Here is a 26563-nt window from a genome sequence, read left to right as displayed (position 1 = left end):
GCCGCCTAGCCTCCTGATTGGACAGGAAGCTGGCCAATCAGGAAGCCAGACGGCCCGTCAATACGCACCACATCCCCTCACCTCCTTGCCTGGTGACAAGGGAGCACGGAGCCAGCTTCCTGGCCAATCAAAAAAAGCCGGGCGATGTGTAATGACTCGCTGCCTGGCTTCTCGATTGGTCAAGAAGCTGGCCAATCAGGAAGGAAGCGGCAATTAGAGGTGCACCGAAATGGAAGTTTCAAAACTGAAATAAAAAAAATTGTCAGGCCGAAACTGAAATTTTTTTAATATTTAATTTTTTTACAAACTTAATTCTTTCATATTTATTTAATTCATTTTTTATTAAATATTTTAATTTTTTACTTTTAGGGGCTTCAGGGAAATAAACAGACCCCCATTTCCCTTTTAAAATAAAAAAAGAGATTGAGGACACAAAGTCCTCAATCTCTTTTTCTGTATCTCTATCACCGATACAAAAAAAACGGCATCGCTGCATCCCTAGTTGTGACCCAAGATTACATTTCTGACTGGCTTTATGTTTATATGAATGGTGCTAAGCAGAATGTATTCAGAAAGACAGGAACTGAGGAGATGTTACCACAAGCCACATCAATGTGACCCAAGAGTCGCATGTGGTTGCCAATTCACTGATCTCTAATCAGTAAGGATGCAAGAGCTGTACTGTAGTACTACCTCAAAGGCCATCATGCTAATGTTGGAGAGAACACTGGAAACTCCCGTAGAGTGTAAAATCAGAACCATCTGGTTTCTTCAGGAAATGGTTGAAAATGTAGTGAAAACTGATAATGATGGCTAATGAGGATGTCTTAATTATTATTGAATCAGCCCTTACTCTGAAGGCTGGTCTGCACTGACCAACAGGGATGTAGGACTCTCAGAGGGCGGGTCCAAGTCACTGTACACCATCCAATCATAGGCAGGCACAGCAAGACAGACAAAGACACACAATCCCACCAGCAGCAAGACAGCAAAGAAGGAAGACAAAGACCAAAAAAGAAGACAGAAAACTCACATGCAATTAGACAGTAGACAGACAAGATACAGCAGCATACACACGGCAGTACAATATGATATTTGGTTTCACTAAATAACACTAAGCAATTATGTGTGCAAGGTGCTCAATTAACTGAGTACAGGATTTGAACCTAAAAGTCGAAAAGACAGACATTCAACACAGTTTATGAGTTACCCCTAACACAACATGCAATAACCCTGTGGGAGTATACCTCATGAGTACCCAAAATGATCCCGCTTGAGAACCACATTGAAAAAAGGTATCTCAGAATAGACTTGAAATAACATTTTCCCCATTTACTTAATTCCCCACTAAAGGAGGGAGCAGGTTTAGTGTTTTACAGTCCTCAGCTAATTAAAATAGGAAAGCCAAACCTCTCTTTTTGGCTATACTTCTCTTTTGGGTCACAGGGGTAAGTTTACTAATGTACTCCTGTGACGCAAAAAAGTCAGCGGATAGTGGTCACACAGTTTAGAGTAGATGGAGGAATCTGTTGCACTTTTTCCATCTGACCATAGACAATCTGCAGATACACCTATAGATTATGGCCAGCTTCAAGAAACACCATTCCTACACAATCAATCAGTTTCAAAACAGCTAATTCCAGAGAGGCACTTCCACAACCTTTAGTTTCTGCACAGGTGTGAACGATTTAAAAGCTGAACTCCATGCTAAGCAAATGCAAGAGGCATGTGTAAGCTTATATCAATGTGGGTATTCTTTGTGTATTTCTTCCAGATCTGTGCAGTAATCCAGGAGCTTCCTGTAATAAAGACCACTCACTGCTGCATTCTCTCATGTAGGGTGACTGGTCTTGTATCCGCCCCCTCCTGTAGTGGATGCTGGGTCCCTCCCACAGTTCTGCCCTTTGCACAGGCTATGTACAGCAAAGTGATGTCACTGCTGCATGCTACATTTACAAGGTAATATGTGGGTTTGTAAAAGGGTGTGATGCACACAAAGCTGATTTATAACCTTTGAGGCTAGTGAGCAACATTAGCATGTTTTTGTGCCTGGAGTCCAACTTTAAAGACTGGAATTACCAGTTCTTTACCGAAATATTATTTAAAGTATTTCAGCAGGATTTCACCATGGTTCCAGAAAGTTGCAAGTGATGGAACACGGGTCGGTAATAACTTGTTTTACTACTGCAGTCTACAACCTTAAGGCCTTGTTCACACCAAGCGCGGAGCAGGTGCAGAGCAGATCAGTTGCAGACCGAATCAAAACTGCGTCCAATGTATTCCAATGGTATTTTTTGCTCCAGTTCACATCGCAGCGTGCCGTTGCAGAGCAGATCCAGAGCAGGTGAAAAAACTGCAGCAGGCCCTATTTTACCTGCTCTGGAACGCATCATAAACGCAACGCAATTCAATGAAAAAAACTAACCATGAAGAAAAAAAACTCTATGGTCATCTGTCATGGCCTAATCTTCCTTGGTCACTTCCTGCTTGTTGAAAAAGGTGACCTTTTGATCTGGAGAGCAAAGGAACAATGGTGGACAAATTTTGTGACCCAGAGAGATAAACAGAGTCCCAAACTGGCCCTTTGGATCTCTTTCACTCATTAGTGGGTGCACCCAAAAAACGACGTCTCCTTACAGCACTTTGGCGTAGCAGTATAATAACCATCACCAGGAGCATGCCTGCATCCCATGGATCCATGTTGCAACAATTTTACATGTGAGAAAGGTCAGAGGAAGCAGGAAATAATAAGACCAGCTAATGAAAGGCCAGAGGTAAAAGGAAATGACCTCATAACATTGTTAGCTTCCAGAAAAAAACAAAACAAAAAAACGATCTGGAACGCGTCAAAAAGACTAGTGTGCGTGTGCAGAAACCTGAGCGGATCTGCTCTGCATTTAGTGTGAACAAGACCCAAGGCAAGTCAACAAACTATATAGGGCATATGTGGGTGTATGACTGATATGAACAAATTAAAAGCTCCTCTTGGAGAAAGAGATAAATATTTTTGTGTACTGTGCTTTACAATATCAATGCTACATAAAGAAAAGGGACTTACTCGCAGGAGGGACAATATATGTGGCAAATGTGTTCCAATCGACAGTTCTTTCCAAATCACATCTGGTTTAATTATGACATAATACCTTAGGAAGTTATCCTCGGCACCAGGAGCTCCAGAAGCAGTGGCAGAGGAGTTGTCAGAAAAAACATCCACCAGGAGGTTTCCAGCGCTTGGTGCTGCTGATCCTGTTAAAGAAGCACTCCGCAAACCAAGGAGGTCAGCAGATGGCGATGGGGTAGACTGTGACAACAAAGCTCACAATTAGACAGATTTCAAAATGCTTATAAAACACTAATTTTAGGTACCTAGGGAAATATATGAGCCATCAATGCAGATCTACATCTAAAAAAGCCAATTGCCTGGTTGTTATGCCGTTCTTCAACACTTGTTCTTAGTATGAGACTTAATTACTAAAGCAATTGGATCACCATGACAGCAAGGGAGCTAACGTTTTCAGAGAGACACCAGCTGTCGCAGCCTCTAGATTTAACTAAAAATTAGTTCCATTCGACCGATGAGGTATGCTCAACATTGAGACATACTCAATCTTTTTTCAATATCTATATAGAGATAGATAGGTAGATAGATAGATATAGAGATAGATAGATAGGATAGAAGCTATGTCTCAGTCAGGCAGATGATAAAATGCTAGGCTCCTTTCACTGCACTTGTACAGCTATCCAGATCAGTTGGGAGATCTTACCGCAGTGCTGGGGGTGGCTTCCACTGCACCGTTAATCTCAGAGTTTAGATCCTTCTTTCCTTCTTCCAACTCGCTGACTGCACCTGGTCCCTTCTTCTTCTTCAGCTTCGCCAGAATAGAGGATTCCCGTTCAGGGAACGGTGGCATCTCCTCTAATACTGTGGCCTAGGAAAACAGACATACAATAAGGGCTCTTGGAACAAAAGCTGTAATGAAATACTGATCTACACAGGGTCTTTCTGGCAGATGTTTGCAGAAAAGTATGAATTTGTCCATAAAATGCTTGCCTTTATGAGTGTATAGAAGCGTAAAAAGTCTGTACAAAATTCTACATCCAAGACATAAAATTAGTTTTATATCATTTTTTTTAAAGCAGATTTTCCGATTTTGAATTTATGGATATGTGTGCATGGGCTGATACAGAATAGTCAAATGCGTTAAAAAACAACAATAGCAGCAGTACTGTTGAAAACAGTTTCTTGCGGCAAGTCTAAAACTGGCCTTTCAGAGATCTTATATAGATCTGCAGGAGAGAAATCTTGGTGGTTATATTATACACGAATCAGCCATAACATTGTGACCATCCGCCTAATATTAAGGAGGTGCCCCTTTTGCCGCCTAATATTAAGTAGGTGCCCCTTTTGCCGCTAAAACAGCCCTGACCCATCAAGGCATGGACTCCACTAGACGGTATGCGGTGGTAACTGGCACCAAGCTGACAGTAGCAGAACATGTAATTCCTGTAAGTTGCGAGGTGGGGCCTCCTTGGGTCAGACTCATTATTCCAGCACATCCCACAGACGATCGATTGGACTGAGAGCTAGAGAATTTGGAGGTCAAGTCAAAACCTCAAACTCATTGTTGTGTTCCTCAAAACAAGGGAATACCGCTTCCATGAAAAGGTGCACTTGGCCAACAACAATGTTTAGGTGGGTGGTACGTGTCAAAGTAACATCCACATGAATGGCAGGACCCAGCAAAACATTGCCTAAAGCATCACACTGCCTCTGCTGGCTTGCCTTCTTCCTAATCTGCATCCTGCTGCCATCTCCCGTCCAGGTAAGCGATGCACATGCACCCAGCCATCCACATGCAAAAGAAAACATGATCTGATCAGGCCACCTTCTTCCACTGCTCTGTGGTCCAGTTCTGTTGCTTATGCGTCCATTGTAAGCGATTTTGGTGGTGGACTCTGGTCAGCTTGGGCACCCTGACTGGTCTGCGACCACGTAAACCTATACACAACAAACTGCAATGCACTGTGTGTTCAGAAACCTATCAGAACCAGCATTAACTTTTTTCAGCAATTTGAGTTACAGTAGCTCTTATATTGAATCGGACTACACAGGGCAACCTTTGCTCCCCACGTGCATGAATGTGTCCCTGCTACCCATGCCCTTGTCGCTAGTTTTCCTTCCTTGGACCACTTTAGGTAGGTCCTGACCACTACAGTCCAGGAACATTCGAAAGGGCTGTAGTTTTGGAGTTGCTCTGACCATCACAATTTGGTCCTTGTCAGAGTTGCTCAAATCCTTACACTTGTCAATTTTTTCTGCTTCCAACAAATCAACTTCAGAGACAAAATGTTCACTTGAAGCCCAATATATCCCACCCACTTCCAGATGCCATTATAATGATATAATCAATGTTATTAATTTCACCTTTCAGTGGTCATAATGTTATGGCTGATTGGTGTATGTAGCATTTAGATTTTAACTTTTATGTGCGTACAGACAGACAGACACACTTTCCAATTCAAAAGTGACACTTAACCACAATGCAAAATACAATGTAATACAGTGTACAAGGCTTGCTGTACCATAACAAAGTTACTGGTTTATCTGTGCTAGGCTTTATGCCGCAGAACTAAACATGTGATAGCACATAAATGCCTTTTTAGCTGCCACTCTAAAATTAAACAGTTTTGTTCCTCTGAAAAAAACAAAACAATGTAACAATTATAAATGGCCCAAGCTCATGTTTACTTACATCATTTAGGTCAGTCTAGTACAAAAGATGACAGGAAAATACAGTACACATAAGCACGAATAGTTCCCGATAGGGATGCACGGATACTAGTATGCCGATGCAGAGTATTTGGGCGAGTACAATACCTAGCCTGATACTTCCGGTATCAGGAAGCCAGCCAGCGAGTCATTACACACTGCTCTGCCCGGCTTCCCAATTAGCCGGCTCCATGCTCAGGAAGCCGGGCAGCGTGTAATGACTCGCTGCCCGGCTTTCTGATTGGTTGGGAAGCTGGCCAACCAGGAAGCCGGGTGCCGTGTAGTGACATGGCGCCCGGTTTTCTGATTGGCCGGGAAGCTGGCTTTATGCTCCCTCATCACCTCATGATGAGCGAGCATAGAGCCAGCTTTCTGGCCAATCAGGAAGTCAGGCGCCTCGTTATTACAAGGTGCCCAGCTTCCCAATTGGGCAGAAAGCCGGCTCCCTGCTTTCTCGTGATGAGAAGCATGGGGACGGCTTCCATGCTAATCTGGAAGCCGGGTGGCGAGTCATTACACGCTGCCTGGCTTCCTTAACGTGACTTCCGGTATCGGAAAAAAAAAAAAAAAAAAGTATCGGTATTCGCACGCATCGGTAACTAGTGCATCCCTAGTTACCGATAATAAACATTCCCTTCTTGACTACAAAAATTAACCAGGGAGGCTATTAACGAAAGCGAGACCATTTTACTGTTAAGCTACCATGAGCTTATAGCAGAACTGTAAATGCCAGAGCCGTAAGGCATACTGACCTGGCCAGCTGGGAACAGTTTTGTTCCGCCGTATGCCTTACGGCACTGGCAGGGAAAGGGTTAAAGGGAAACTAAACTCAGGAATTAAATCTAAAAAAATACATTCAAGTACCTTAACTATTAACAAAAATGTTATTATATCTTATTTGTGTATCACTCGGCTGTAGATCCTCAAATCATCTGAGGTCATGCCGACACTGTCCTTCCTTCTGGAGGGTGGTTACTTTTGCTCCCCATGGTCCCTGTGTGCGTGGTAAAGTAGCCACAGCTCCAAGCTTGCTCTCATGATGGACTACAATCTCAAATGCAAACTAAACATGAGATTGTAGTCCATCATGGAAGCGCGCTTCAAGCGCTAAAACCACACTCAGACCATGGGAACCAAAGTTGCCACCCTCCAGATGGAAGGACAGTGTCAGTACCAATTCAGAGATGGATTTGAGGATCTACAGCCGAGTGATACACAAAGATACATTTTTGCTAATAGTTAAAAGGTACTTTGAATGCATTTTTAAGGTTTAACTCCTGAGTTTAGTGGCACTTTAAACTGGGTGTCATGTGTCCCTGTATGAGGCTAAAACGTAGCTGGCTTCCCAAATATGAAATGCTAAAAAATCTCTTTACTAAATAATGAAACATAAGCTGAAACTTGCCAAAAATATCCGCCCAACCTAGCCAAAGTCTCTTCTGATAACCACTTAACAGAAAAATAGAGATTTGATGAACTATTTCAATCAAGAACAAAAATAGGATATAATGCAGCTTTTCAGTCCTTAGAAGTGGTAGCTGCATCAAGTTTCTTTTCAACTGGTGATCCTGCCAGTAACAAACTTCCTGTCTTAGGGTGCCAATGCTGACTCACTACACTGCATCTATGGAGGAGCGGCATAGTTACCTCAGACAGGGAGGATGTTGGGAGTACAGAACACCTTCCCCTGTCCATAATAGAGGGGAGGAGTCCTGTAAAGCTTAAAGAGAACAGAAAACTAATAAGAGTGTAGCACAGGCAGAGAACACAAGAAGGTACAAGTTAAATGGACTTCTGGAAGATTTAGGTGGAGCTGATCAGAAGCACAAGGCAACTCTATGGGCAGCCAGATGTAAACAGACATGCGTCAGTTTACATTCCGATTACCCCCAATTCCACCTAGGGCTGGGGAAAAAGAAAAAAAAAAAGTTCTGTTTTGGCAGATCTGATCATGACGGATCGGAGGTAATTAAATATAAGTGGAAACATGTCTGCTGATTTCTGACTCCCCATAGACCTAACATGGGTCCGTACAGCTCAAGTTTTTCCTCCACTGCAAGATTATGGAAAAAACTGAACGGACATGGATCTCACAAGTGTTCCCATGTGATGAGTACAGCCTCATATAGGTCCCTAAGTACTGGGCTATGCATTTACACCTGCAGATATAAAAAATAAGAAAGATTCTTACAAGGACATCGGTGCTTGCAATAGAGCTGAGCTTCAGGTACTCCACTGCTCTCTGCTGGAGCTCAACATCTGCATTTCTGATCTGGCTATCGGAACGCAACACATCTTGGATGGTGGGCTTGGTTTCAGGGAATAAGTTGATGAACTTGATGTAGGTGGAGAGGAGAAGGGCTCGAGTTGACACGCTGCACAAGTGAAACTTTGAATGCAGTAGGTTGAACTGTACCAGCGGGCTGGGGAGGGAAGGCAGACATTTCAAGTCGATGCTTTGGATTTCATGAACCATAGTTATAGTCAACATTCGGGTTACAAACAATGAAAGAAAAATAGTAGATGCTGCCCACAGTAAACTATCAAGTGTGAAGCTGGCCATACACCATTTTGACTTGTGGGTGACCATCTCCTCACCACATTGCTCAACAAGTGGTTTTTCTAAAGTTGCTTTTGTCGAAAGAGCCGGGTGGAAAACGGTGAGCCAAACAGTTTGGGTATTCCGATAGCCGGAACCCAAGGCTGTTAGATTCCCAAATACAATAGTCAGCACGGGAGATTCCATCCAAAATTCTTAAAGGTGCATGGCTAGCTTTAGCTTCCATCTTCTTTTTCTATTTAGCACATAGAGTCAATGACTTTGCCCAGGCAACTTGGAAACTCAAGCTGGCCATACACAAGTATACTTTCGTGCAGAAGTCTCATCAGATAATTCGATATTGCCATCAGACACTTGACAAATGTCGTTTGAAATTTCACTTGATTTTAACATTCAATTTATGAATGAAAACAACATTCGCTGTTAGAAATTTTGTTTTCCATCCTGTTCTTTCGATTTTTTTCCCCCATACAGTCTAAATTGATTTCACCCTATTACCCATTAGAAAGTCGAACGAACATTCCAAAAATGACTTTTTCCTAATAACATTTTACTGGTTTATGGCCAGTTTTATTTCACCCCTAAGGTGAAATTTAATTGCAGTTCTTCTGTGTTCTTGGAAAGAAGAAATCCCCATTTAAGTCCCAGAGCTTCAAGGCTGCTGAGCTACGTATTCTCACATTATCTACCTATACACAAACATTTTGTTAAAAAAATACCTTACCTGGACCTAGGGTCTCCTGCAATAAGATTACCAAATTCTCCAAGGATATATCCTCCCACTTTTACCATGTTCTCATGGCAGGCAGGAGCTTGAAGAGCCTGGAGGGGATACAAAACCACATTACTGTTCTGCTTGCCAAGTTACAGAACTAATTCCACTTTCTTAAACCAAAGGTAAACTGAAAAAAAAAATTGCTGGGAGGTAGGGATTGTTTGGCGGAATAGACATACAAAGTCTCGCCACAAATTTTTGAATTTTATTTTTGCAATTTTAATGTTCTGTGGCGCATGCACCTTGCAGCGTACATTCCCGGCATCTCTAAAATGGTGTGAATGGGCCGGATGCCAGGAAGATTGCAACTCCTGTGCCTATGTGCAGGAATTATATCATCAGTGGCCACCCAATGCAAGAGAGGATGCCTGGGAACCCAGAAGTGGGAGCAGGGGATCAAAGATGCATCGCACAGCTCAATAAAAACACTGGGCAAAAACAGTGCTTTACTACCTGTAGCACTACTAGAAGTGCTATACAAGCTGCAGGACACATTATTGAGGCAGGGCTTCGAGCAAGTGTGAGGAGTAAATGTTAAAGAATTTAGTAAGGCAGCAACAAAGCAGTCTTGCTTCTTTCTTAAATAATGAAGCTGCTGGACCAAAAATTATTTGATACATTTATAAATGGGAAACAGATTTCACATTTCACAGTGGCCCATTAAATTGGTGCCTGCCCTAAAAGGCATTTACAGCTACTCACATCAGTTTAGGTACTCAAAGGACACGAAGGGGTCTAGATATGAACGATTTGCATAGTTTATTCATCCAACAAAACTGCATGTACATTCAGTCTGTGTGGGTTAACCAGCCTTTGTGAGAATGGGAGTCAAGTGTACTTTTGCTTTATGGTAAATGTTCATCAATACAGAACAGAGTGAATGGGGGGGGGGAGGACACATTATGGCCACTAAAGGGGTCTGCAGATCCTAGGAAATTCATACATTAGTTTTCTTGAATTTGTATCTCATTAATAATGTATTCATTTCCTATCATTCTCAGCTCCATCTAGTGCCCATAATGCAGTATCTTTGCCATTCACTCTGTTCTACATGAATACACCTATTGAAGAAAATTAAACCAGAAGAGAAATTACAGTTTTTTTTTGTCGTATCCAGCAGTTGGTTAACTTGTACAGAACGAATGTACATGCAGTGTCGCTGGAATAGTCTATTCATTTTTTTAAATAAATAGATCCTTAAGAATAATACAATACTCCACACTGTTTAAGACACATACAGCTGAATCTGGAGAGAACTCACTTCATCTACCCATTTGGTTTTATAGAAGCTGGAGCAACCCGAGGAAAGGCATCAAAGTGAAAATAGAACATACAATATGCAGATGGTACTTTAGTGGGAACAGGACCCACAATCCTCTTTATAATAGGACAGTAGAAGAGGAGTACGCCAATCTTACCTCAAAAACAGTTTTGGCAGCATAGCCTTGCACATCATCCCGGTTAATAACAATCTGGATAACACGGTACCAGACTTCCTCACTGACATAATCTCCAGCAATACGAATTAAGTTCAGAATAGTGTCCACGTACCAGCTGTAATCCACGGCATACTTCTCTGCCAGAATGGCCACTTTCAGGACCTTTTGTTAAATGAGACACAAATTGAATATATGTACAATTCATAGCCATCAAATGAAATGTACCAAACACTGAACTGAGCCATGTCTTATCAGACGCCATTTTGATTTTGTGGTTCAGGGTCTTTCTTGTCCACGTTTCTATACTTAACTAATGTCTCACATTATGAGAAATGAAGAACATGAAACAAGGCTGCACTCAGGAGAAGGATCTATGGCCAACTCTGAACCCTCTGCTGGGAATTATATCACCCAGCTAGTCTAGAAAAGCTTTGAGTTGTCTTATAACAACTTAAAATGTAAAAAAGGATTGGACAGGAAGAACTTTAAAACCTTTAATGTACACCTAAATGTAGGAACCACAAGTTGCCCTTTACTAGATTCGGTAGCCAGCAAAGTCTTTCCTGCCCGCTTTCTTTTGTTACTAAAAAAAAAAACAAAACAACAACTTCACTGAGGTTGGGCATAACCCACACCCCATGAGCTTAGTCCTTCAACATTATTAATTTGTCCCACGTTTATTAACAAAGCCCCAGGTTTAAGGCCTATTACCTTTAAAATGAACACCGTTTCCCTTTACTTTACACAGGCAACACAAACATTATGAGTGCTTTCATGAAACAGGGGCTAATATGCAGTGTTTAGGTTAGGTCTAAAGGCAGGAAAGTGGAGCCCTAAAGAACAATGTGAAACCAATATCACACAGGAAGAATTACAAATAATAAATAAAATCAATCAGGTACAAAAATCTGTGCACAGAAAGGAAAACAGGAACCACCAAAATATAAAAACATAACAGTCATCATAAAAAAATGCATAAGCAAACTGCAATATAAAGCATAACCTACACCAGGCCTCAAAATTTCCACTCGCCCCCTCGCAATTGGCGAGTGAAAATTGCTGGGGGCGAGTGGAATGTCATCGAGGGGGTGCGCCGCCGGCGGGACCTAGGATGGGACACTACCGCCGCGGCGATCGTAAGCTTCTATTCTCTTTTCTCCTCCTCAATAGCTGCAGAGCGGGCGAGTAAAATAGAAGCGAACGATCGCTGCGGCGGTAGTGTCCCACCCCTTGTTCCGCCGGCGGCGCACCTTGATGACATTCAATTCCGCTGTCTTCTGCAGCTTCCTCCGCCTACCTCAGCTGCCATAGGCTGGGAGGAAGACTCCAGAGACAGTGAGACACCCGGCCAGAAATGTATGCAGCGCAAGAAAAGAAAGTTTTATCTCCCAGGATTTCTATACCTCCCCACCACCATCACCAGGAGAAAGAAGAGGGCACCTGAATACCATCAGCTAAGTGCACTGTAAGTACCTTCTCTTTCCTCCTTACAGCACTGACCTCTGCTCTGCGCGTTACATTACTGACCTCTGCTCTGCGCGTTACATTACTGACCTCTGCTCTGCGCGTTACATTACTGACCTCTGCTCTGCGCGTTACATTACTGACCTCTGCGCGTTACATTACTGACCTCTGCGCGTTACATTACTGACCTCTGCGCGGCTGATCTCTGCACTGTTCGTCACACCGCTGGCCTCTGCAATCCGTGTTGTTACTGATTTCTGTACTCTGCGTTACACGGCTGGCCTGGCAGATTTAAGGCTGGGGCAGCGTAGGGGTTAGGTGGGGCAACTGGTGGTCAGTAACTTTTAAGGTCTGGCTAGTAGCTCAGGACTTGAAATTTTGAGCCCTGTCCTACACTATCAATTGAATCCATTTGTTTGAAACAGGTTAGTGGAAATGCATCTATTATGCAGTCTCATTACATAGGAACAAACCCACTTACAATTTCTTCACGAATCGAGTAGTCTGCCGTTTCCAGGTAGCTCAGCATTTCTGATACAATCTGCTTAGCATTTGTGCGATCACACATTGCATACAGGAGATCGGCAGCCCGCTGCCTTACACTTACATCCCTCTCCGTCTACAGAAAGAAAAAAAACACCACACAAGATAAAATAGCAACAGCAAATTAATAGAGTGCAAACAAAGAAACACATTTTTAGCTCAGCAAGGGCCCATTCACATCAGAATGTAATGGGCCTCAATGCACACATCTTTCTGCATTTCAGAGGGTTTTATTAGGCAGCCTATTCAAAATGAATGGCCTGTAAAGCACTTCCACGCATTATTCATTCTGGTGCGCTGCTCTGAAATTAAGTCACTGCAATGCACTAAAGTGCGCATGGTGTCCTACTGCGCGTTACTGCAATGTGATAGAGGAAAATATTTAGTGCCCATTTGTGACAAAGCAAATTATGTTGTCTTGCATTCGGGCTGCACTGGAAAAAATGCCCAACACAACCCGAAACACATCAGGTGTGAACGGGCCCTGAAGCCTACGCGCCCTACAAAACAAAGATTGCATTATTGCATATTGAGAGTCCAGGCACACACAAGCTCCAACACTAATTCTGTTGAGGCCAGTTTATAAAGAGTTGCAGTAATACTCTATACCAGTGGTCCCCAACCCCCGGGCCGCGGCCCGGTACCGGTCCGTGGATCAAATGGTACCGGGCCGCAGGCAAAGCAGCGCTCCCGACCCTGCTCTGCCCAGCTCCGTCTAGCGGCTGCACGATTAGAGAGCCGCATCTGTAGCGGTGCAGGTGGTAGAGAGGCGGTGGAGGGAGCCACTGCACCTACGGCCGGGCGCTTCATTTAGCGCATGGGGTTCAGTGACGGGATATGCTGCGGGCAAACTGGCTGGTGTGGCCACAGGAGAGCCCTCACTACCAACCAGAGCCCCCACTGACCACTGATATATATAATTATATATTATATTGCCGCCCACACAGTACTGGTGACCCTCGGCGTAACTCCAACCTCCATTAATATTAATGAAATAAATACAGATACGTATTTAATGTAATAATTATATATCTATATAGATCTATATAGATATATTTATTATAGCGGGCCACGGTAAAATTATTAAACGTTGACCGGTCCGCAGCGATAAAAAGGTTGGGGAGCACTGCTCTATACCATTTACACTGTTTTTCCTGTTGGAGTTAAAAGACAATGGCAACTTTTTGAAGTTTAATTTCAAGGAGATCAATCAAAATTCTTAAATGTAATAGAGCTAGCATAACGGTAGAAAACTTTATATTGCCGTTCTGCCAGCAAAACAAGATGGATAGATAAAGCAATTTTAAAAAAACTAATTTTCAAAGTATTTTATTTAGCCAAAATCGACAGACTGGGGCAAGTCTGTGACCAAAATGTATTGCTAAACAAGTGGACAAATGTTAGGCCAATGAAAGGCTGAACACAATCAAACATGTTTTGGCATTCACAATTCAGTGTCCCTGGAGTTTAGTTTTAAAGTGCATCAGCATGCAAATGGGCTTTTGGCTTACCTTCAAAGCATTGATGACTGTTTCAATGTGTGTTTTTACAGCCTCATGGGAGAATTCAGAGCTAGCCAATGTACACATACTTTCCAGAGCTAAATAGCGCAGATTGGTCTCCCGATGCTGCAGAAACTGCCCCAGCTGGTTACAGGCCCTAACCAGCAAGTTAGGTTCACTAAGAGTAAATAAAATATATGAATCAAATCAGTTAAACACATGCAATACTGTGACCATCTACAAAGCCCAATGTCTGGCTACATATATATCAAGGGAATCTAAAAAGCTCTGCCGACATACAGTTCTGTAGACGCTACAAAATCCTTTACAATATCACTTACCTGTCATAATGGATAATCAGACTGATGGCTTCAAATAGAATAGCGTTCTTTGCATTGGAATGCTGCACCTTCTTGGACTTTGGTGGCTCTTGTGCTTTGTTCAGGATAGTTTCTAGGCACTCCACTAAACGACCCTTCACAGCAGCGTCCTCTGAAAACCACAAGAGGTGACATATCAGAAAACTTGAAATGACAAAAGAAGTAGATTTCCGTTGCTGACCTAATAATGGCCTATATTTCGTGCCGTTCCTGAGATTTCACTACTTTGATTCACACAGTTGGGACAAGAATGCCTTCAATAAAATCAGAAATCCAGAACTGCAAACTTGTTCCAGGCTGGTGATTCAAAAGTAACAAAGCCACAGAGTCAGCATGCTTGCAAGGCCAACTGTATTCAGCAAAGGCAAGCAAAAGTTTAAGAATGGGGTTCCTTTAAAAGGAGAACTATGGGGTCAGTGTTTTTCCCCATAGTTCTCCTTGGGGTAACGGGAGGACACAAACTAGCGTCCTCCCGTTACCCTAAGCTCAGTATACCGCGAGCTACAGCTCGCGGTATACTGAGACGCCGCACCTGGAGCGGATCCCGACTTAGATGACCGGATCCGCCCAGCTGCGTGAGTGACAGCTGGCTCTGCCTATCTAGAGGCAGAGCCAGCTGTACCCGCCCCCTCCCCCGTCCGTTCCGCCAGTCAGCGATCTATTGAGCTGACGTGTGACAGTTTCATTGTCACACGTCGGCTCGAACTATGAGGTTGAGTGAAAATCACTTACCTCATAGTTCTCCTTTAAAGTGAACTCCGATCTACTTTAAACTAATATGCAAACACGTTGGGCTAGGTACTTGGTGGAGATCCCCAGGAGCCACAAAGCCTAGAATGCACAAATATGCACTGGCAATTTTAGGTCCTGGGTCTGGCCCTGTTCCATTCAGCACATTATTAGTCAGTAATGCCAACCACAGTGATGGACCAATAGTGAGGCATGGCGAGCAGAAGATTAAAAAACAACTTCAAGAGCTGAAATTGCTTTTCAACATATCAAAGCTCGTTGTGAATCAAGGCCAAGGACAGGGAGTTCTACAGGGTATGCGAGAACACAAGTGTGGCATCTTTAGGTGGCTGCATTACATGTTTTCTTAAAAGTGGACCTTTACCTTCTTTTACTAAAAAAAAAAAAAAATTCACATCAGCATTCAGCTCTGCATGCCGATCTCAAATCATCTTATATTGATTAAATAAAGATATTTTAATTTTACTAACAATTACTGTTTTTCCACTTACTGGTCCTTTTAGGCATTAGTGATGAAGCCTGTGCCTAAGGGATGCATCTTGGAAAGTTTACATCACAGGGCATTGCTAAGAAATCCCACCTGCAAACTGGGAAAGGGAAAGGCATTCCCCCCCCCGCGATGGTGTGTGTGGTCACATGTACCAGAGTTCCAGGAAGTAAATGGAGATTAATCTGCCCTTAGTAAAAAATGGTCACCGTGAGAAGAAAAATAAGGTATGCAAAGAATAAAAAGCCGGCAATTATCTAGAAGTATCTGTTTGTAGATTGTCATTACTAAACACTTCTAAAGACGACTTTTAATGCTAAGGGTAAAGTTCCCCTTTAAGGCCCATTACCTGTAAAGTGCACACATATTCCCTTTAAACTACACAAACAACACAAACATGCAACTGGTACAATATGTCAGGAAGAGGACATTACCTGGAGGAGGGTAACACTGGAGAAGGCGCAACAACTTTACAGAGAGCCAGGGAGCAGGGACAAAATAATACGTATAATCCTGCAGATCAGTGGAGGCTGAAGACACGATCTGTCAATATGGGGCACAGACATTAGATGACTGCACTAAGATTTCATTCTAAAGTCATTTATTAAGAAAGAAAATAAAATATTAGCAGGCTTGTGTCTTTTGGTTCAAATATACCCAGGTTTCCAGATATATGTTGTGAAACTAGTAAACCTAAGAGGTTCCAATATGAGATCCCATAACAGAGGATTCTAGTACAAGCATTTTATTTTCACCATGGACCAAATCAAAAAAGTCAGCAGACTATAAAGACTGGCTTCATAGGCTTTAAATATTCTTATTTATTGAAAATTTACCAGTAAATAATAAAACTCCTGTATTAAATTGCATTAAGATCCAAAGTGGGATAAAGCCCATTGAAATGGATCCATATTGTGTGATATCTAATCAGTCTTCCTTTTCATGTGTATATAGGTGTCATGTCATTCTTTTCCAATCATTTGTTTGGTCAAAAACCATGTAGAAAACTGCAGGCCTTTAAAGGTCCATCAAAAGGCTTTTGTTCACATCAGAACTAATTCTCTTCCTATGCAAATCTAGGAATGCAAAAGCAGCTTAAAGCATGCTGATGCACCGTAGATGAAAGTTAACGGTAATTGATCTCAGAAGTGCCTCAAAATGATTAATAAACCAGAACTCTGGGGGAAAACCATTGCAGTGTGGGGATTTGTGCTCATTTGTGTCTAAAGCTGGCCATACACTTTACAACCATTGCACGACTTTTGTCTTGCGATGGTTGTAAGGTAATTAAAAGCTCGTACGATCTGCCCATCTTGGACAGGCAGATCCAAGGGGAGGGCTTCGGATGACTGCAATGCGGAGCAGCAGTGTGCGCTTGCGCACACAGGCCTGTTCGGCATTTGTCTTACGAGAAGGACACAGACGTGCCGATAATCTTACGATTTTCGGCTGGTTTTCCAACGTGCTCGTAAGACAAAAGACGCGCGACCGTACAGTAGAAACGGTCGCACGCCTTCCATACACCTGTCGGTTATCGTACGATCGTGTTATTTCCCGCGATTATTGTACGATAATCGGCAGGTGTATGGCCACCTTAATACAAAAAATAAAGTTATACTCGCCTGATTCTTGGAGCTGGCTCTTATACAGCTCACTTTTACCTCACTTCCCCTCCCGTTCTATACAGTCTATAGGACATGAGGATGCCGAGGAACATATCATCGCTGCAGCGGGGGGAGGAGGGTAGAGGGGAGTAGTGTAACAGCTGGCCCAATCTGAGGTTCGGGTGAGTATATCTTTAGCCCCACTGCAAGAGTTAAGATTTCTTCTTCCCTAAAGTTTGTCTTAAATTACTAGCGGAATGTGTCTCAAAACACACTGCATTTGCCTATTGACACAAGACTAAATGTTCAAAGACCCAGGGCGCGGGAGTTTCAAAGAGGTTGGAGGCAGTGATAAAATAGCATTTTAACAAGCTAACATTCATGAAAATGAGGCAAAGAGCTTTTACCAAACATTCATTTCATGTAGGAAAAAAAATTTCACACATATACACCTATGCAATATTTTTGTGAACAGAACATTGTAACATGTAAAAGAGCATATCATAGATTAACAAGTAAAATAGCTTGTGTGGTTTGTGAATTGAGGCTATAAAAAGGTGTGATGAAACCTGCCAAGATGCGTCACCACAATGGCGTTGCTTTCAAAATACATGGATCAGGTTTGGCCTGTTTATTGTAGGCCTTCCTTTCATAAGTTTATCTGTTCAGACGAAGGCTGCATTCACATGGGGCGATCTGGGATTCATTTGGGAAGAACCTACAGATTCCGGCAGCAGGAATCCCAGGTCTCCCTGTTTTAGATGTGCCTGCTGTACCCATTGAAGTTAATGACTGGTTGACAGCATCTGTCAGCGGCAGTCCGCATGCAAGCGTACATGGTACGACTAAACATGGGTTTGGGATTGAGGATTGTCCCCGATTTCTCCTGCATCTGGGGACAATCATCTATCCTGAACCGCATGACAGATATGGCCGATGTCTCCCTGTCAATACCGCGAGTGGGTACAGTGGCCGCATCTGAACAGGGACACCTGGGATCCCAGCCACAAGAATCTGTAGGTTCCTGCCGCAGGAATCCCCAAATGCAAATGGGGCCCAACATTGCATTACACAACAGAAAATAAAGATACTATAATTTGTATTCACAACAACAAGTATTTATATAGCACCAAGAGTTTGCAATTACTTCCTTGAAGTACAGTACTGTGCAACAGTTTTAGGCAGGTGTGAAAAGAATGCTTTCAGAAATAAAAGGGTTAATAGTTTATTTTTATAATTTAACAAAATGGAAAGTAAATGAACTTGATTTGAGAAATCAAATCAATATTTTGGTGTGACCACCCTTTGCCTTCAAAACAGCATCAATTCTTCTAGGTACACTTCCACACAGTTTTCATAGGAACTCGGCAGGTAGTTTGTTCCAAACTTCTTGGAGAACTAACCAGATATATTTTGTGGATGTAAGCTGCCTCAGATCCTTCTGTCTCCGTGATATTCCAGGCAGACTTAAAGATGTTGAGATCGGGGCTCTGTGGGGGCCAAACCATCACTTCCAGCTGTTCTTCTTTATGCTGAAGATAGTTCTTAATGACATTTGCTGTATGTTTGAGGTTGTTTGTCCTGCTAGAGAATACATTTGGGGCTAATCGCACGCCTCCCTGATGGTATGGCATGATCAATAAGTATCTGCTTGTATGTCTCATCATTGAGGACACCTTTGATCCTGAGCAAATATCCTACCTGCCGAGTTCCTTCAAAGATTGTGTGCAAGTGTATGTAGAGGAATTGATGCTGTTTTGAAGGCAAGGGGTGGTCCAACAAATATTGATTTTTATTTATTTTCCATTTTGTTAATTGATAAAAATAAAATATTAACACTTATTTCTGAAAGCATTCTTACATACACCTGCCTAAAATGTTTGCACAGTACTGCACGTCTCACTTATGAAGCGTGGCTACAGGATGAAACAATGCAAAATCTGGTTAAGCTTCATGCTATGATTGCCAAGTAACCAGCAGGTAAAGTCATTATAATAATCTACAGCACAATGTGAAAGGATTTAAAAGCCTGCTGCCAATCTTCACCTGGTCGCAGCAAATGTCCAAAATGGCAGTTCCTAGGGTGCATATGTATGACACCAACAGGCTCTGTATAAACATGCTACTTTCATTAATAAGCTGCTGCATGCCCAAGTGGGTTTTTTTCCCCCCTTAACACCTATTCCCTTTTTAACAGAAATAAATAAATTGAACACAACCTTACCCGACTGAGTCTGGAAACTGCCAAAGACACACATGTCTTGAAGTCATCTGGATTCTTTCTGCAAAGGCAAGTAATGAGGCTGACAGCTGCAGTCACCACTCCCTAATCCAACAAGAGAAAACAAAAAGGTAGCTGTATGATGCAAAACCAAAAAACTTAAAAAGCAGTGACTGAACAGTGAAAGAAGAAGCAGCCCAGCAATGAGTTCAGCTCTCTCCTCCTATCACACCCCAACTCTGCTATATGAAGACTGTAGGAGGCAGTTGCCAGGTCAAATTAAAGTACTTACATTGCTTGCATTTAAAAAATACATCTAATAATGTAATAATGATTACAAAGATGCACTAATTTGTGTCTCATAGTACATCATTTTGCTGGCATAATCTTTATATGAAGCTTCTACAGGAGAGCACAGGTCAGTGTAAAGTCTGAGCCCTTATATAACGGTAATTAGTCACACTGAAATCAGTTGGCTTATTTTGGGAAGTTTTATAATTTACACCAAAGCATTTCAGCATTTAAGTATCTATGGAAAAACTTTCCTCATCTGCTGAGGGCACCTATTCCAGTGACAAGAGACATTCCCCTGAATTTGTAAAGATTTCATCTCGCTTCCTGTTGCGTCTCCAGGCCAGGAAGTGAACTAGGGAAATATCCCCAACTGTACACAGCAAAACAAAATACTAACAGGGGTTACAACTAGGGATGCACAGGATACCGTTTTTTCCAGTATCAAGTACCAAAAATATATATTTATTTTGTACTCGCCGATACGAAGTACTGATACCGGTGCCGTGAGCCGTCGCCCCAGCTTCCCGATTGCCTGTGAAGCCAGTGTTCTATTGAACTACCAGCTTCACTTGCCTAGGCTGCCTGACCAATCAAGAAACCGGGCAGCGGGTCATAACCTACCACCCAGCTTCCCAATTGGAAAGGAAGCCGCCTCCATGCTCCCTCTGCACTGCTGTTCAGAGGGAGCTCTCCCTCTGACTGGAAGTTCCGGTACGCTATCCACGTTTCCCCACCCTATCCAAAACTAGAAAAGATTTGGAAATAAATGTTAAGACAAAGTACTAAACTTTTTTTTCTGAGACAAATTAGACTCTCTTTTGGCAATATTTGTGTGCAGGGAAGAGGGTCATAGGGGCGGATCTCTTTTTTTTTTTTTTTTTTTTGGTAGAAGAAAGAAGAAAAGTTAAAACCTCAGGTCTGTGGCCTGCGGGGGAGAAATTCCTCCACTTTCTGTTAAACTGGCCATACACCTATAGATTATCTGCAGATTTTCTGTGGTCAGATGGAAAAAGTGCAACAGATTCCTCCATCTACATTAAACTGTGTGGATGGAGCAATCTCCCACTGAGCCAAGCTTCAGTATCTTGCTAGTCGTCCCCGCTGGGTGTCAAAATGCCCAAGCAATGCCGGCATCCAATCAGATTGTTCAGGTGCTCCAGTGCTAGAAGTCGTCCTGGGTGTCACTGCCAATAGTGTCCCGGGAGCGGCAGTGGGAGATGGAGATATGCCATAGAAACCTTATGTTGTTTTTTAGGTTATATGTTCTAGACCCAAGGTCCGGAACTAGTTACAATTCTTATTTCCTTTAGACAGTTCTTCCCTTCGCTTCCTATGTTTGGCACATATTTTAAAGGTTTTGTTGGTTTATGCCTGACGATATGAAAACAAACAAACTCCATTGTGTATGGGGCCTCACCCCAACCAGAATGTCATTGATCATAAATTAAGAAAGCACTTTGCAGATCACATTTGTATTTTACAAACATTGAATATAGATTTTAAAATTCAAATTTCTGACAAAGTTAGGAGTCCCTCTTTAATTTTCAAATCAATAGAATTTGACAGGACAGGGGTAGCTAAACACCGGCCCCCCAGCTGTGGTGAAACTACAAATCCCATGATGCATCTCTCTCCGGGAGGGATGTCTGTGGCTGTGAGAATCTTGCAATGCCTAATGGGATTTGTAGCTCCACCACAGCTAGAGGGCCGGGGTTTGGCTACCCGTGCGCTAGACAGACAATAAAATTCATTCACTGTATGAAGTTCTACCATTACTAGTCTCCACCACACTTCCATTGCTTTAATCTAATAAAGTAAAAAATCCTCCTAAAATACTTAAATCTGTACAATCCATCCTTCCACCAATAAGGGTGCAGTTGCCTCCAGATAAATCTGAAGCACGTACCATGTGTTGATCATTAAGGAGGTGAACCACCCGTGATGTCCATTCGCCCATTGGCACAAGGTCAGGTGAGGTCTTGTGTAGTCTTAACAAGCAAAGAGCTGCACTCTGCTTTACGCTGTCCATGGTGTCACTATAAAGGATATAACAAGAAAATATGTTCGTACGGTTTCAGATGATAATCTGGACAGGAATGCCAACAACATACATCCAATTTATATCAAATTGCCATTACAGGCTCCATATGTATCTAATCCCCTAATCTGGCATAGACTATACCACAACATTGTCCTAAAACTTCAAAATTACTTACAAATACGTTTTTGGGTCTTTTAAATGATTGGTCTGCACATCCCTGACAGAGCCTCTTTTCCCTCAACCTCCACTTTTCAGCTGCAAGCAGCACATGTCTATTGTGGTCACGCACCACTGTGCTCAAACTATGCTCACATTTCCCAGGTTTCAATGTGCCCAGCCCAGAGATATTACTGCATGTGCCCCTTTGTACATTTGCATTTGGCAGTACGGTGTGGGCAGGGATGTTATCAATGGGAGCTTTTTTGCATTATTATTCAGCCTCGACACATAATACTATAGTTGTTTTGGAAGTATGCAGGAGGAGTGTGGGACCATATAGAGCAGTGGTTCTCAAACCTGTGTAACCTCAGGACCCACCATTGTGCTTGGTCATTAGGTTGCGACCCAAGTCACACTGCAATGGAACGCACGGCATTACAGTACCACATTCCGGTGCGGGCGATCAAACTGTGGGTGGGAAGTGCGTTTGGGGCGCCATTCAAATGACTGGCAACACAATGCACCTCCCACACCAGAATGCACAGGGGTTGCGATTGCGTGATGTAGTGCATTAATGGCATTGGACTGTGCAGGTAACACACTGTACTAGTGTGAAGGGGCCCTCAAGAACACTGACAGACAAACACAGCCACAGACACAATCTCTCACACTACCCCCCCAAATTTTTTTATTTTTTTTAAGATCCACCCAGTCTCCCTAATTTACGAGAACTGGAGTGGATCGTCAGGCTGGGGTCCAGAGTGGGCTGTGACGGAGCTCCATTCATATGTGCATTGCTTGTACAATTCCTTTGCACACCCTGTAGAGGTGCAGGGAGCCAAAATGTGATGTCACTTCAGTCCAGGCTACTTTTCAGGACACGAGGGAGCTGTAAGCAATGCACATATGGATGGAACTCCCTCACGGCCATAGCCCCAACCCACCCCACCTCAAGCTTACATTTGGCGCAGGGCAGCATATTTTGAATGCTGCTTGGTGCGAGAACTGACTGTCTGGCGCTAGGAAGAGGCTGAGGAGCCCATCACTGAGAAAAGTGGAAGGCACACGGTGACCCACTGAACACGGGGTCACGATCCACTTTTGGGTCATGACCCACCAGTTAAGAACCAAGGATGTAGAGCAAACATACCCACCATCAATAAGGAAGTTGGAGCTCAGAACATCGCAAAACAGTTTTTTTTCTATACCTGCTGTCTGACGATGCCATAAGGGACATAAAGGTTAGTAACAATGAAGGTAATAAATATTGGTTTCCATTGTGGGTTTAGCTACACTTAAAAAAAAGGAACACTAGCCTGTCAGCTTAAAAACACACAGAACAGATGTTCCTAGAGATAATCAATGCAAAGAATCCTGTTATCCAGCTACTAAGGCTGTGCAGTTTGGCTAGTTAACATAAAAAGTGTGACAATACACCCCAGAATCTGCATTCTCGCAAACAGGTCCACTGCCTCCTGCCTTCTTTTGAGCATACAAGTGAATATTGCCACACTCGTTTTGTCCACTCCAAGCTCCCCTCTCATCTAAAAGCCTACCTAAATACTTCATTTTAGACCATTACTTTAAAGCAAACACACCACAAGCCTGATTTTCACTTTCAGCCGACTTCTCAAAAGCTTCCCAACTAGGATTTAGAAAGCAATTACCCTGCGACAAGGATTCTAGGGATCTCCGATGCAAAAGCTTCTGCCATTTCTCTGCTGCCAACATTGGCGATGCAATGCAAAGCCAGGCACATGAAGGTGGGGTTGCGGCTGGCCAGGTCATTCTTGATAGCATTATTAATAAGGCGAATTAGCTCACTGTTGGAATTCACCAGAACAGAGATGAAAAGGTAGCCCTAGAACACAAAAAAAGATACAAAATGTATTAGAAGGTTCAATGGAAAAAACAAAAAAAATGAATGTTCTATGCTCCGCGTATTTACAAGATCTTGTATGTACTAAAACCAGTGGTAATAAAGCTTACATGCTCTAGCTGATTAAAAAAAAAAAATGCATAGGCCCCTCCCCATTGCCAATAACTCCCGAGAAAGTTATTGCCCGACTGTCACGCCGACTCTCTTGAATTTAGACTTTAAGTCAATGACCCAGCCCAGGACAAGTCAAGCAGTGGATTTGCACACTTGTTCAGGGTCAGCAGACTCAGAAGCACTGGAACCAGAGTCCGCATAGCAGCCAGCTAGCAGTTTTAGAGTAAGGACAGCCCTGTATTTCTATAATAAAAGAATATTACTATGCATTCTATTCAGAAAGCACTGCAACTGTGTTCAAGTCACAAAGTCCACTCAATGTACTTGCACTAAGTTCTATGTAATCCACAGCGGCCACAGAGCCCTCAGATGTATGGTAGGTGACTGAACTTTTTCAGTTTCCCCAGCATTGCAGAAGGATAATACTGACAATAGTCGCATGGCTACTTACAATCTGCTTTTCTGTGTATTTGTTTGAGCTCAGCAAGTTGACAGCTTCCATGTGTCCAAAATCGATGTCATGGCCAAGCAGGAAGATGAAGAGCAGTTTACATACATATTTCTTCTTACTGTAGCCATCCAAGGCTTTATCTCCTGTGGTAAAAGAGGTGCAGACATGAAGACTACCATCAAGTAAAGTCTTGTAAAATGCAAAAACAATCTTTTCCTACTAGAAGAAACGTATTATAAGGCAGCAGAAAGTGTCCACTCAAAACGCTTTAAGGGCCGGTTCACACGATCTGCATTCGGGCTTTGTTGCCCGTTTATTCAAGTTCAGCCCAAATGCAAGACAAGGTATTTTGCCTTGTAAAAGGATGGGCTCGGTTAACACAACCGCTTTCCTTAAAGTGTGGCACTGCAGTGAGCCCATCGAACTGAATTACATTTTACATTTACATAAAGTTCTACAAAAAAACCCCCCAAAAAATACAGTCCAATGCAGATCGGTCAAGTGCATCGGCACTGTTCAGGGACACGCACATCAGCAGCCATGTGGTAGAGTGTAGCTGCTGGTGTGAATGCACCCCAAGGCCTCATTCACACAGCTACACGCCGACCCGTACAGATCCGTGCGGCGTGCACGGCCGTATCGGGCCGCTCCCAGGAAGGACAGGTGCTGCGCGTGATTTGTACACAGCAGCCTGTTCTTCTCTGTGGGAGTACGCGGCCGTGCGCTCACCGGAACTGCACATCCGTGCGGGTGTCTATGCTCGGCCGCAGACAGGATCCATCCTGTGAGTACGAATACGGACACCCGCACTGATGTGCAGTTCGGGTGAGCGTACGGCCGCGTAGTTCCATAGAGAAGAACAGGCTGCTGCACACAAATCACACGCAGCACCTGTCCTTCCCGGGAGCGGCCCGATACGGCCGTGCACGTAGCTGTGTAAATGAGGGCTCTGAGCAGACCTGTGACAGTCTCATTGTCACAGGTCGGCTAGAACTATGAGGTGAGTGAGAAGCACTCACCTCATAGTTCTCCTTTAAAGTTAGTAAAAATGTATACATTTGTTTATGCTACGTAAAGGAGACACATTTAACAAATATAAAACAGGCGTTATCCCAATTTGGCTGCAAAAGTGGCAAAAAAGTATACTTTATATTTGAGACAAAACTAACCCCTGACTTTTTAGCCATACACAGATATATCCAACACCTTTTAAATAAAACTCATGTCTATTAATAATTCTTTATCACACTTTTATTTTTGTAACACACTACAAAGGTCCCATGTACAGAAACTATGGCATGGCATTATATTCAGGCAATAAATGTTAACATGGTTTAGTCTTATACAGTCAATAAGAAACTGATAAAACTGGTAAAAGCATACTATGTTTTGAGGGGTTTAGTACTCATCCCCAAAACTTGTTATTATGGTTTGGTATTTGTTCAGAGTTGCAGAATGCCTGTAAGCTACATCAACGAATATGTTCCGTTTAATTCCACTTGATTTTATGATATCTGTTGAAGAACATAATTAGAAGGTGTAATTCCTAACACCAACACTCTACAACTAATCACCGTTCAGTTATCCCATATGAAAGCTCCTCCTGAACAGAGTACACAGCCTGTAAATTTTAGGCTCACACACTCATTTAACACCCCATACCAATGGGGCCCCCAGTCTCTTAAGGTGCCCATACACTTTTTGTCTTGCGAGGGTTGTAAAGTAATTAAAAAAAACATAAGATCTGCCCATTTTGGACAGGCAGATCGTACCTGCGATCATCGTGTGCACACACCGGCCCGTTCGGCAGTCATCTCTCGATCATGTTAAAAACCAGCCGAAAAAAAATCGCACGATTCTCGCCTGGTTTTCCAACATGCTCGATATACAAAAGTCGTGCGACCGTACATCAGAAACGGTCGCACACCTTCCATACACTGCACGATTATCGTACGATCGCAGGATTTCCCGTGATTCTCGTACGAGAATCGTGCAGTGTATGGGCCCCTTTATATAACATATAGTATGTTAATTGCTAGAGTAGAACGGATTTAGGTTTACAGCTTTCCACGCTAGAATTTCCTGTACAGAGGATGATCACGAACTGCATTGCGACACAATACATCCAAA

At 42.9% G+C, this 26563-nt stretch overlaps 1 protein-coding gene across 3 annotated transcripts in view; it reads right to left on the bottom strand.

Annotated features, from left to right (window-relative positions):
• AP2A1 (adaptor related protein complex 2 alpha 1 subunit) overlaps positions 1–26563 on the bottom strand; it is a 58503-nt gene that overhangs the window by 14278 nt on the left and 17662 nt on the right. For 2 of the 3 annotated variants that reach the window (XM_018562797.1, XM_018562798.1), the window contains exons 3-15: positions 24434–24576; positions 23657–23850; positions 21696–21825; positions 19499–19600; positions 16105–16213; positions 14395–14545; positions 14063–14231; positions 12490–12627; positions 10524–10706; positions 9055–9152; positions 7962–8193; positions 3765–3929; positions 3144–3301 (exon numbers count right to left, since the gene is read on the bottom strand). In XM_018562797.1, the coding sequence (XP_018418299.1) occupies positions 3144–3301; positions 3765–3929; positions 7962–8193; positions 9055–9152; positions 10524–10706; positions 12490–12627; positions 14063–14231; positions 14395–14545; positions 16105–16213; positions 19499–19600; positions 21696–21825; positions 23657–23850; positions 24434–24576 (1972 nt within the window). Of the gene's footprint in view, positions 1–853; positions 917–3143; positions 3302–3764; positions 3930–7961; positions 8194–9054; positions 9153–10523; positions 10707–12489; positions 12628–14062; positions 14232–14394; positions 14546–16104; positions 16214–19498; positions 19601–21695; positions 21826–23656; positions 23851–24433; positions 24577–26563 lie in introns of all 3 variants that reach the window. The other variant, XM_018562796.1, reaches the window with a different exon arrangement.

Source organism: Nanorana parkeri, unplaced genomic scaffold (genome assembly GCF_000935625.1).
Source record: "Nanorana parkeri isolate BGI_ZX_2015 unplaced genomic scaffold, ASM93562v1 scaffold600, whole genome shotgun sequence".
Lineage (NCBI taxonomy): Eukaryota > Metazoa > Chordata > Amphibia > Anura > Dicroglossidae > Nanorana > Nanorana parkeri.
This window is presented reverse-complemented; position numbering and strand designations above follow the sequence as displayed.